At 40.8% G+C, this 12,618-nt stretch overlaps 1 protein-coding gene across 13 annotated transcripts in view; it reads left to right on the plus strand.

The window, feature by feature from the left end:
• The first annotated feature begins 744 nt into the window (after window positions 1-744).
• The window catches only part of fgfr3 (fibroblast growth factor receptor 3), an 85,144-nt gene continuing 73,270 nt past the window's right edge, over window positions 745-12,618 (plus strand). For all 13 annotated transcript variants that reach the window (XM_028000270.1, XM_028000272.1, XM_028000276.1 and 10 more), the window contains exons 1-2: window positions 745-1,206; window positions 8,242-8,465. In XM_028000270.1, the coding sequence (XP_027856071.1) occupies window positions 8,318-8,465 (148 nt within the window). In that variant the 5' untranslated portion in view covers window positions 745-1,206; window positions 8,242-8,317. The remainder of the gene's footprint in view (window positions 1,207-8,241; window positions 8,466-12,618) is intronic.

The following is a 12,618-nucleotide window of genomic DNA, read 5'->3' on the forward strand; positions in this document are numbered from 1 at the left end:
ATCTTGACACCCTGAAAAGGGATTCTATAGATGACTTCATTATTTATTTATTCATTTATTTATTTGTCTTAAGAATAGTTTCACATTTTTTTATATACCGAAATTCTTTCAATCAGAAACATATCGCACTAGGTAGAGCAACAAAAATATTGCATAGTTAACATTAAAAATGTAATTATTTAAAGAGTACAACAAAATGTTTTCAGTGTTAATGTATAAGGTACAGCTATTATGGAACAATATGGAAATATAACGATACGCACGTTCCGATCTATTCAAGCACCTGAATAGACTCTGTTGTAAACCACCGTTGGTCTGGCCCTGTGTTTAGTTTACTTATCGCCTTTAACAGGTTTTCTTCCATGTTTTTTTCTGGCATTTTGCTCCATAAAATAAAATAAAGCTATCTAAAAGAAACCGCGAAATAAGTGGGGCAACATATATGAATGGATAAGTATAATTTCACTGTGTCCAATGGAGAAAAATCTCCCTGAAAACCGGAAATACGCGATAAAACATTGTCCTTTGGGCGGACGATTTTCTAGAAGCAGCCGAAACCTTTTTTTTTGTTTGTTTGTTTTACCTGGACTCTGAATTTCGTTTAACACTTCAGTCGGGGGGAAAAAATCGAGCCAAGATATTTAGCGAAACTAATTTATTTTGAAAGTACCCAACGGAAGTGCCGCACGTGTCTGAACCGAGCCGGCTTTACAGCAACACCTTGCAAACTCCCCACTACTTGACAGAGGAGCAGTCGGCGGAGACTCGCCAGTCGGGAGTTGAGTGTTCAGTGGCGACGGAGCGCGCGAGGGTCATTCAGTCTGAAGAGAAGCGGAGGAGTCGCGTTCAACTCTCCTCGAGCGCGCTTTCCCGGTCTTCCAGTCTGTTGCACGCGCGGGAGGAGATGAGCGTATTTTGGACGGTGTGAGAAGCAGCAGCGCGTGGAGCTGAGCTGGATGTAGTGGAGGACAAGCTGCTGGCTGTGGCAGCGGCGCAGCGCGAGCTGCGCTTTCAGTCAAGTCGCGAGGAGTGTTTCGGACGGCTCCGTGGCGGGTTTTGTGTGTATTTAGAAAACGACAGAAACTGACAACAGTTGGGTGGATTTTCCTAAAGTTTCCTGGTCAGTAGAGGTTGGTTTTCTTCTCATGATAGCTGCGGGACATCTGGAACCTGAAGGCTGAGTTTCTGTCAAAACTGACTCTTTAGGTAAGATTTGTTACGGTTGTCATTATTAGTAGGAGTGTGCTGTTATTATTTACAGGTAGACTAGCTGAACACTGCTTCGCCTCTTTGTGTTGGGTTTGTGACAGGTTGGAGCTCTTAGTGTCTCACTCTGCGCTATTCCGATTCCAACTTGAATTTGTGGGATCAAAGCTGCACAAACGGCGCAGAGGCTGCGGCTCAATCTTATCGCAGTCCGTGCGCATTTTGTGCGTCATTATATTCTCATGTCCGCTTGGTTCGGTGGACGAGATTCGGACACCCTTCTGATGGTGGTTTATGTTTTCAGGAAAAACTGACCCGGGGTTTCGAAAATAACACACATTCGAGTGCATTGTCTCGTTTATGTTGATCGGTTTGAGCTAAAACGTTTCTTTTAGTAGTTAAAGTCCCACTTTTGGTTCCAGGGAGGGAGAAAAAAACGTGGAAAACGCACGAACCGCGAATATATGGGGAATGTGGCTGAAGTTTAATTATGCAGGTATAGACTCCAATTAGGAGACGTCTTTAATTATCTTTATGTGTGCGTTAAAGGATTGGTTCAGCTTCTATTCGTGATAAATAAATCATGCATTTGTGAAATAGAAAATTATAGGTGATTGTTTTCAGAAAGTGTACAGCGCCATGGCATCCTCCACTGGGTGGGTGAAGCTGTCTCCTCTCTGCAGCGGTGACGTCTTCCCGGGCCCCCCTCCTCTCTGTGGCCCCTCCATTCCTCTTTCATATTCTCCGATTCTCCTTGATCCAAGTTTCTCCAGAAAGCTGCAATTTTCCCCCCGTTTTTCCATCTCTTACATGTAAGGTTTCTTCTCCCCCCCCCCGACAGCAACACAAACACTAATAAAACTATTTGTTAGAAATTCACCAATAACTCTGCTGTAACTGTTTGCTCTTATTTAATTCTGGTAGATTTTAGGCATAGGTTGTTTTTTTTTTTTAGCTTAGCAGCTAAATTGCATTTAAAATTGCTCTAGTTTTCAAAACGTTCAGATAGAAGAGTTAAATTCTGGCTATTTAAAAAAGAAAATTTAATCAACTGAATTAATTTATTTCTCCAAAGTTCTAATTGTTTCTTCTTTACAGGCTTAAACGTGTGTGAGAAGGTGGAAAAAAGAACAGTAAACAGTCTTTGTCACGTTATGTTTTAATATTCAACTGGAAGCAGAAAACCTGCTGAATCAACAGTTTGACAGCCTATATTTAACTCTTTTTTTTATGTACACAATCATCTTCCTCGACGTGTTTCTCAGACATTACAGCTCGGATCAATCAACAAGTTTCACCGCTGCAGAAATGACTGCGCACAGCAAAGTTATCTGGATGCTCAGAATCCCTGGTTTCACACTGACTCCTGCTGGATCCTCAATAAGGACCAACAAGAACCTGAGCTCCTCATGTTAAAAATGTTTTAAAAATTTTAAAAAAGAGATAAGAAATGGGCACTGGTTTCGATAGGAGGTCTAAAATGTAACTAAAACAGTATTAGTTGTGCTGCAGTTTGCATTTAAATACGTTTTAGTCAACATTTCTGGGTAGAGTTTGTAAGTTTAACAGCAAAAAAAAAAAGAAGAAGTGCTTAAACGAGGGTACAACCAATTTCTAAAAAGCTTCCTTCCCGTGCAGATGAGTTAAATTCTGACCGTTTTTGATCGCTCTTCCCGTCTGGCTTTTAATGGCATGTTTAAGAAGAATGTGTTGGTCATTAGGGAATCAAATGTTACTGAAACAGTGGTGAACGTATTAAATCTGTGTCAGTCGCAGCTAAACTGTGTCGTTTATTGGCAGCGGTTCAGTTTGACTTAAGAGTTTGACTTAAAAAGCTGGATGCAAGCTGAGATTCGTGCTTCAGCACAAAACCTTCTCAATCGTAAACCAACTTTTCCAAAGTTAATACTTGCAACCCAACGTGAGCGGACTGAACTTGACTGAATTCGACTGAAATCCTGATCAGGATTTCTTGTCAAAATAAACCTCAGCCCCTACTGAACGTTATATTTACAAAGTAAAATTCAGTGGCTTCAAAAAATCAGTTTTTATAGTGCAGGCTTCTGGACTGGATGGTTCTGACCACTCGGTCTGGCTCACGGTCCTGGCAAAGCCCAGAAAATGACTGGACTCCATAAGAGACCTGGATGCTGCAGCTGGAACAGATAATGACTGATTAACTGATTGTGTAAATGAATTTCACGTATCGACCCGAGGAATGCCGCCCACCGGTTTACTCAGGCACATTTCGCTTCCAAATGTGAAACTAATTGCCTCTTTTTGTTGCCGGGATTCTGCGACAGACTGGCGACCTGTCCGGGGTGTACCCCGCCTCTCGCCCGGAATGTAGCTGGAGATGGGCACCAGCAACCCTCCCGACCCCATTAGGGACAAGGGTGAACGGAAAATGGATGGATGGATGTTGCCGGGATTGCTTTCAGTCACTCATTTAGCTCGTGGTAATGGCGCTTCATCGTTTCTTGTTTTCTATTTATGAATTAGATGGCTTCAATGTTTCTTATTATAAGGAAAACGGCTGGTATCTGTCGTTTTTGCACACTAAAACCAAGAGCTGTGACAGAATTTTAGCAATTTTGTTGAACTGGCACCTTATAATATATATGCATGCATTTTATTTTATATATATTACAGCTACAAATTCAATGTATTTTTCATCTGGATTCTACGTGGCAGAGCATCGCAAAGCGGTAAATAGCTGTGAAATAGAAGGAAAATAAAATCCAAAAAAAAAAAAAAAAAGAAAATCTGAAAAGTGTGTAGTGCATTTGCATTCTTGTGCAGCCTTTGCAAAGTAGCTCAAGTTCATGAATAGCTTCTGTAAGCATCAGTTTCTAATTCTTGTCACAGGTTGTCGATAGGTGTTAGGTTCGGACTTTGATTAGGCCATTGTAAACATGTCTGGTTAAATCTCCTGGGATTGGTCAGTGTTCAGCTCTGGTCTTCTTCTGATCAGCTGAAACAAATTAGCCCCACAGCATGGTACTGCCACTACCATTTCTCAGTATAGTTTCAGGGTGCGTTTTCTATCATTTGACTTTTGCAACTAAATTCATATTCATGAAAAATATAAATATGGTCACTTTACTAAAGTAATGGGCTGAGTCATTTGTTGCTAAAAGGTGAGTTATGCAAAAACAAAAAAAAACTTTTGGCAAAAAAAAAAAAACGGCTTGGAACATTATTTTAGGAAGGTGACAACATGACGGGGTGTGTGTGTGTGTGTGTGTGCCGGCGTGGGGTGTGTGTGTGTGTGAGGCAGCATAGTTTGTAGGAGTGTTTATTGAGCCGCTGTGATTTAGTTAGTTGACGTCCTGTTCATTCTTCGTTGTGTGTGTGTGTGTATGGGCGTGTGTGTGTGTGAACATGTAGGCGTGTGTCAGCCTGAGGTGAGCCTGAATCTCCTCAGTCGGAGGTCTCTGTGCAGCCTGAAGCAGAAAGCACACACACACGCACACACTCCCCCTGCCTCTCAGCTGATCAATATCTCTTGTCGCTGAAGCCTGGCACTCTGATATGGAGCTGTCTGAGTGGTTGGAGAAGCGACAGGTCAGGAAGGCGAGTGTTCATGACACAAAGCAGTTCTGATGTGAGGCTGATTCTGGTCTTTTTGGAACCTTGAAGCTTCATTTTCACTCCAAGCGCCTCTTCAGTTGATGACTGCTGCCCAACTATTGGGTTTTCCTCCTGCTCTGGAGAAGTGTGACTCTGTTGAATTGATCCGCATTAAAGAGGCGGAGGAGGCGGTGGTGGGTAGTAGTGACGGAGTTCTGAACAGTTCTCAAAGCCCCTTTTCTGCCCCTGAGCTTTAACAGTGAAAATAGTCACCGCTCTGGTTCTGTTTGTCTTTCCACGCTTTAAGACAATATTAGCGTAACAACTGCTTTTGAACTCCTCGCTGAGATCTAGTTTCAATAGAAGTTGATGAGTTTATCAGTAAAGATGCACCAATCAGGCCGGTATGGATTTCCGATTTTTAAATTTTTTTATTGTTTCAAAGTTTGGGGGGTTTTCTACTATGTTTCACATGCTGCACTTTCTTTAAAAAGAGGATTGATTTATTAAATAGGGGAAAGAAAACGACTTTTTTTTTTTTTTACATTTGACCTGCCGGTCAACGTTCAGAGCTGAGAAAGAAAAAGTCAGCTCCATGTCCGGTTGTTGCGTCTCCGTTTGTCTCGTAACGGTTGGTGAGAAGTTCCTCTGTAGTCAAAAGAAGACTTAAAGCAGTCGCTCCTCTTCCAGGGAACGAGGATTTGTCTCAACTTAACGCCATCTGTCACGCGCAACACTTGCTTTCTCCTCCACGTCTTCATCTAAACTACCTCCGTTAGTCAATCAGAGCTGTTACTGCCTCACGTGGCTGAGAGGCTGCCACGCAACTTGTCCAAACAGATCTCTGAAGTCACGCCGAATGTATATGTAAAGAAAAGCTAAGATTATTCAATTTTTATTATTGCAGCGTGGATATTTCTGTGCTTGCCAAAGCGAACAAAAGCAGCGGCGTTTAGTTAGTGGCTCACGCGGGGTCTTATCACAAACCAACGATGGGCTTTGAGGGGAGAAGGAGAGGTGTGGAGAATATGAAAGGCTGCGGGATGTGCAAGCATGAAAGGTGTAGTGCTTAGATTAGGACGGTGTGTGTGTGTGGGTGTTCGGTGTGTGTCTTGTTAAGTGGTCTAAGTTGGTGTTTTCTGTGCAGAAAACTGATAAAGTGCAACCAAAGTCTCACAGTTTGTGCTGAATAAGGAACGTGTTCCTCTGCAGGGAAAGAAAAACAGCACGCTTAGGAGGAAAGACAACACAAGCTTTTCTCTGGACTGTGTGTGTGTGTGTACAAAACACACCTGTGTGTGCGCACCAAAGTGTTGGTGTGTCTTTATGAAACTTTGTGGCTTTTCTTTGCTGATTCAAGTGATGCTCAGTAGAAAGGTTGGTGTCCGTTTTTAACAAGGGAAATACAAAAGCAATTCCAGCACCTTGTAAAACGTATTCACACCTCTGGACCTTCTCCACTGTAGCTCATAATTGTGAAGTGGGAGGAAAACAATTCAGGGTTTTCTTCTGTGTCTGTTAACATCAATTACCAAGTCTTGCTCAATTCTCAATTGCAATTTAGCTCAGGGCTTTGACTGAGCCATTCTGAACTGTTCACATGTTTCAATCCAAAACATTAAGTCCAGTTTAACTCTGGCTGGAAGGTGAACTTCCTCCTGGTCTCAGTTTTTTGTAGGTTTTCCTCCATTCAGCTTTTGTGGTGGAAGCCCAGCATCCCCACAGCATTATGTTGCCGCCACCATGTTTCACAGTGCGCTCAAACACAGCATTTCCATAAGCCAAAGAGTAACATTTGGATTCAGTCTGAGCAGACCACTTTCTTTCATGCGTCTGCTTGTTCTTCTACATAGCAAAAAGGAAACTTTCTGCTTTAAAAAGTTTCCTGTTTAAAGGGAACGATTTCATTTCCTATTTAAAGAGACCTTTAAATAGTACTCCTTCATTCTTTCCTTTAAAAGCAGTTTTCTTTTTGCTATTCTTCATGATGTGGAAAACCTTAAATGAATATGTTTGCAAAAACACTTAAACAGTGATGTAGAGCTGATAAATATAAAACAAAATTAGGAATGCATAATATTAGTATTGGTATTGGCTGATTTCTTTTTTGGGGATTTTTTTAATACATTGGTATCAGTTTGATAAGTAAAACTGGACTGATATTAATAACCCATATTTATTAATATCTTGTTGCTGTTTGTATTGTAGGAGGAGCAGAAGGGATTGGTCAGGGGGCTTCGGTTTGGTCAATACAACGAAAACAAACGCGCAAGTTTAGCGCTAGCGGGAGGAATGTCTATTGTTTTTTTACCAAAGTCATAAGAGAAAACCTAAAATTGCTCTAATCAGACGCCACTTTATTTTCATTAACATTTTGCGAAGAAGGAAGTTGCGCTCATGTCTGTTTCTGAGGTATTCATGTTGTTTCCTCCAGTTGTTCTTGCTGCAGCACCACCACAGGCGAGGAGGGGAACAGGTTTTTTAAAAGGTTTGGTTTGTTTGACACAGTACAGTGTGAAAAATGGCCCCCAGTCAAACAGAGTCTACCGGAGTGTGAGGTGAGAAAACAGCCTAGCCTAGCGAAATATTTAGCTGTTAACTTGGAAACCGTCTTGAATGAAAATGCAACACATATTTAAATCACACAGAAAATAAAAGTTTTCTAATTTTTAACACAACAGACTAAAACATCTCTGTTGCACCTCTCTGTTCTGTACTTGCAGTCTTGTCATAAAACATGTGAGAACCAGTAGTCTAGAGCATTCTAAGCATGGAGGGAGACCAGCTAAGGTTAAAGCTACCGGTGGTAGTAAGACTGCTCGGACTGGGCGGTTTGTACTTTGCTTTTTTTGGGCACTTCACTCAGAGCGTTCGGTACATTCCAACCTCTCCCCGCTTAGACAAACAGAGGGCAGAGCTCTTCATCATCCCGCTCTGTACCTGCCGTGTCTCTGCCTCCCTCCTGCTTATCACACTTAACTCACACTGATTCTAAACTTGGGTATTAATGCTGGACGAGCCGCAGATTCTCATCAATCAGCTGCCAGACAACAGAGAGGAATTTCCCCCAAGCAGGAGCGGAGTCCTGCGAATGGTTATTTAGTTTCAAAAATACACAAATCCGCTCTATTAGCGCAGTTTTGAAGATGACTTAATAAACTAGTTTTGGAGGTTTTTTGGGGGGTGTCTTTTTTGTCTGAGTCGAATTTTTGCTAACCCACCTCAGCAGTCAGAAGTGCCGCAAGAGCAAAACAGCGAGGAGGGATTTCCACTCTAATCTTGAAAATCTGTACAGAATGTTATGTCAAAATATTGGATGGCGCGTACAGAGCCCGCGGCGTTTCTCCAGCTTTTGGTTCGACGTGATGTTGATTCTCTCGCAACGAACACCCAGACATCTGAACGGCTTGATTTTCTGACTCCATGTTTGTCGTTTTCTTTTTTCTCTCTTTTTTTTTAAAGGTCGGAGGCGGGAAGTGGTCGGACCTTCTTTCGTCTGCGGCCGGCGTTCAGCGAGACAGCATGCGGATGGTGGAGGATGGGCCCTGAGTTGGAGTCGGTCCGTGCTGCTCTGCGTCGGGCCCCTCCGTCCAGAGGAATGACGGCTGTGTGGTGCTCACTCTGGCTCTCCCTCCTGCTGCCGCTCTGCGTCTCACCGGCCAGGCTGCCAACCGCTCAGCCCACAGGTAGGATACGGGGCCCCGCCCTCTGTTATCTCTGGTACCACTGATGGAGCTGTTTAAGAAAACAAGCAGAAAAACACAAATCTACATTTTAGTTGCTGCTTTTGCTAAAATGAGTGGCTTGTCTGAATTGCTAACATTGGAGGTCAGGGTTTCCCCCAGAAAACCTGCTAAGTCTGGTCACCAATGGCCCACCCACCATGTTGTTGTGTTAATATTAAACGTTGGCTGGAAACATGCAGTATATGCTCTCTCATCAGTCTCACTGTGCTCTCAGGGCAAACCTCTATAAGTTGCACTTTTACAAGTTTGCGTTGAGCGAGCCAAGCAAGCGCTGAGGCTTTTATTCTTGTTACTGGTTACTGGTATGTAAATAAAATTTGAAAAAACATTTCAAATAAACAAGTGCTTAGCCTGGTGGGGCTTGTAAAGCCTGGTGACCTGCCAGGCTTATAATACACTGGGTAAAACATATAGTTGTTGACTTTTTGTCACGTCACAACCACAAATTTCAGTGCAGTTTATTTGTCCCCATGGTGAAACATGGTGGTGGCGGCATCATGTTGTGAGTATGAAGCCCTATGAGAACAATTCTTCACTTTCTTCACAGCCTGTCAAGGTCCAGATGTAAAACTAATTAAGAATCTGTGACAAGTGAAACCCGCTCCATCCGTAATACAAGGCAAGGCAACTTTATTTATACAGCACCTTTCAGCCCAAGCCAATTCGAAGTGCTTGTACAAGAAAGTTAAAAACAACATACAAGAAGATAGTAATAAAAAAAATCAAGCAGATTAAAAGTGGACAAAGTAAACATAAACATTTTTAAATATAGTCAATGAATAGAATTTAAAAATTTAAGAACAGGCAACTTCAAATAAGAAGGTTTTTAAGCTTGTTTTACATAAACTCAAGGTAGGGGCAGTCTTACAATGAGCAGGAAGTTTATTCCAGAGCGCTGGAGCATAAAAACTAAAAACTGCTTCACCATGTTTAGTTCTGACTCTCGGAATAGTTAGTAGGTTTAATTCTGATGATCTTAGAGGTCTGAGTGGTATACAGGGTTGAAGAAGATCAGAAATGTTGTCTGGGTTTTTATTACAAAGTGCTTTGTAAACTGTTAAGGAGATTTTAAATTCTACAGATTTAATTTGACAAATTGGGCTAAAACTTAAGAGGTTTCCAGGGCTTGAAACGATTAATCAGATTAATCATGATAAATTGGTTATTGAAATAATCATCACCTAGTTTAGAAGTCGATTTATCGTTAACTGGAGTATACGGGCTCAAAGAAAGTCAATTTACTTAAAGAACAACACACTCTGAGCAGCAAACAAGCCAAAACTGTACAAACATTTTAGGCAATTAAATATTTATTTTCTTATTTTTAAAAAATGAATAGTTATTTGTTTATTCACATCTTTCAATGTATTTCTAACATTTCATAAAAAAGTTTAAATGGTTAAATGAAAAAATATGCATGATGTGATTTTTTTTTAACCTGATTAATCGATTAATCATGATAAAAATCTAATATTCTATTGATTATGTTAATGAAATAAATAATGGTTAGTTGCAGTCATTAGTGCATTCTTGTAACACGTTTTTTGATTGTTTAATGTGACAAAAGGGGGACACTCACAGAGGTGTGAATACTTTGCAGCCATTCTGAATGTTAAGTTTTTGGACACTTCACACTGAGCAGCTTCTTCATCCCCGTCACATCTCAGCGCTCCGCCAACTTCAAATAAACAAAAATGTTTCAGAAGACATTTATTGTTTATGTAAATGTGTTCTTCTTTTTGATTCCCCCAGCGGGATTTAATTGGACTGTTTTTGGTTTGCTGAGCTCAGTGTGATTTCTCTCTTCTTCTTTTTTTTTTTTTTCCTCTTTGTTCTCGAGGCGCAGACATTGCCCAGAGATCAATCCAAAGTAAACGTCAACTGTGTTTTCTTTAATCTCTCCATATTGCGCAAAAAAGCCCCAAACAGAGCGCTGTAATCTGTTTTTTTTTTTTCCTGAGGCACTAGCCAAGAGTTATTTTTTCCCTCCTTCCCGCACCCCTTACCCCTTCTCGCTCACTCTCTCTTCTCTTTATTTTCTTCTCTTTAAGTCAAAAGCCATTTGAAGCAATCTTTTGTCACTCTTCACATGCTGCAGTTGCATTTAGAAAGATGAGGGCTTGTGTGTTTTCTGGAGAGGATCCAGATTTGTCTTTCCCACTTTGTTCACGTGTGTGTAGGAACACGTCGGGGCTATCTTCCAGATAACGCGGCTCACAGGAGGGGACGTGGGTTGCATCTAATATGCTTTCATAATGTGTGTGTGTGTGTGTGATTGCGGAGTGAAAATCCTGACAGAGCGAGCTTTAGAAATATGATGTCATCTGAGGAATTCCATCACTACAAATGAAACGAGTAAAAAGCTGCTTGGGGCCTCTGACCTCATGATCAGCCCCAATGATGCGACAGAGCTGCTGTGATTCTGTGCATCTGCTGGTAAATCACGTTGGGCGTGGTCTTGTTTCTGCTTTTTCTTTTTTTAACTGCTTCATATTTTTGCAGAAATGCAGCAGAGACTCTGGGAAGTAGTTTCACGTCGCTGCTGGTTCGACACATGATGTGTGATGGTTCGGTTGACCTGATATGGATGAAAGTGTGTTTTCTGATGAAATGATGGGACTTTATCTCACTATCAGTGTCTCTATTGTTGGTTACTTTCAATTTGGTTGAAATGAAAGACACGGCCTGCATCGAAGATGTTATCTCACGGATACTGTAAACCAGGCAGACAACTGTACACAAGCAATGGAACATAAAGGGGCCCTTTTAGAGATATTGCAGTGTGGCAATAAAGTTTCAGCTTAGAGATGAAAGTACAGAAATAAGCAACTTTTGCAATAATACTTAGCCTTTTTTGTGACTCCAAATCTATTCATTAAAACATTCTGTGAATTTCTTCATAGAGCATATGTTAAATATTTGAAAGAAAGCTTGAGAAGCTGAGAAACCTAAAGCCATCACACCTTAATACACCACAGGCTGCCGTTTGTAAAGGAGCCAATCCAGGAGCGCCATTCATTTTCCTCGCCACTGATTGGCCGTGCCTCCAGGAGCAGAGACAAGGAAGACTGAGGATGTTAGCTTTTGCTGAATTGCCAAGACAATTTCCACTGAGTGTAGTAATGTGTATTAAGAAAGAGGCAAACAGTTAATTGACTTACGATTTAATGTTTATTAAAGGCTTATTTGTTTATAATTAGTTCCAACTGATTAACTAATAACATCTGTTTAGACGTTATTTTAACATTGTTTTGCAGCCATCCAGAAGAGGTCGTCGTTGGTCATCCTCAAGCAGAACCGGTTGATACAGAAATAAAGATGGCGGTGCCATACCAGAACAGGAAAGTAACAGCCCAAACAAAGTCCCGTTTGGGATGCTAAGTACGCTTTGTGTTCTGTTTTAAAACATAAACACTCAACAAGTTATTCTTTCTTTTTCTATTCAGTAACCTAAGAAGTTCCTGTTTTGTCTTAAGTTTAATAATGTGGGGAAAAAACACAAGTTATTGTTTATTCAGTCAGTATTTAATACAGCTTACACAAAACAATAAAATGTTTTTTTTTTCAGGATTATGAAAAATGTTGCCTGTCGGGTTATAAAAAGACAGCTGTCCCTCGTGATACAAGACAAAACTCAGGTTTTTGAGAAAATTGCAGCTTATCAATTAATCGTAAGCCAATTAATAAGATCAGTCAACTTTAGATTAACTCATTAATCAATAACTTGCATCCCTAGTATTAAGGTATATTGTGTGTGCGCTGTTAAAATAGGCAGCTAAGTGTTTTTAGAGGAGGCCTCCAGTAGGGCGACATGGGTTAAAAATAAAATCTCTGATTTCTTTCACACTAAGAGAAATGTCCGATTCCCTTTTCTTAGAAAGAAATTACAAATGATAGAAAATATCCCTTCTTTGAATTGACTTGAATTTAAAGTCCAAATAAGTAGAAGCTGGAAAACACACTTTGCAATAGATAACAAAACAATTTCAGTAATCGATTAGTCGCGATAAATCACAATTAATCCTGATTAATCACAATTATGTTTAATTCAATAAATTGTTTCAGCCTTGATTCCCTTTACTTTAAAACTACA

Source organism: Xiphophorus couchianus, chromosome 19 (genome assembly GCF_001444195.1).
Source record: "Xiphophorus couchianus chromosome 19, X_couchianus-1.0, whole genome shotgun sequence".
NCBI lineage: Eukaryota > Metazoa > Chordata > Actinopteri > Cyprinodontiformes > Poeciliidae > Xiphophorus > Xiphophorus couchianus.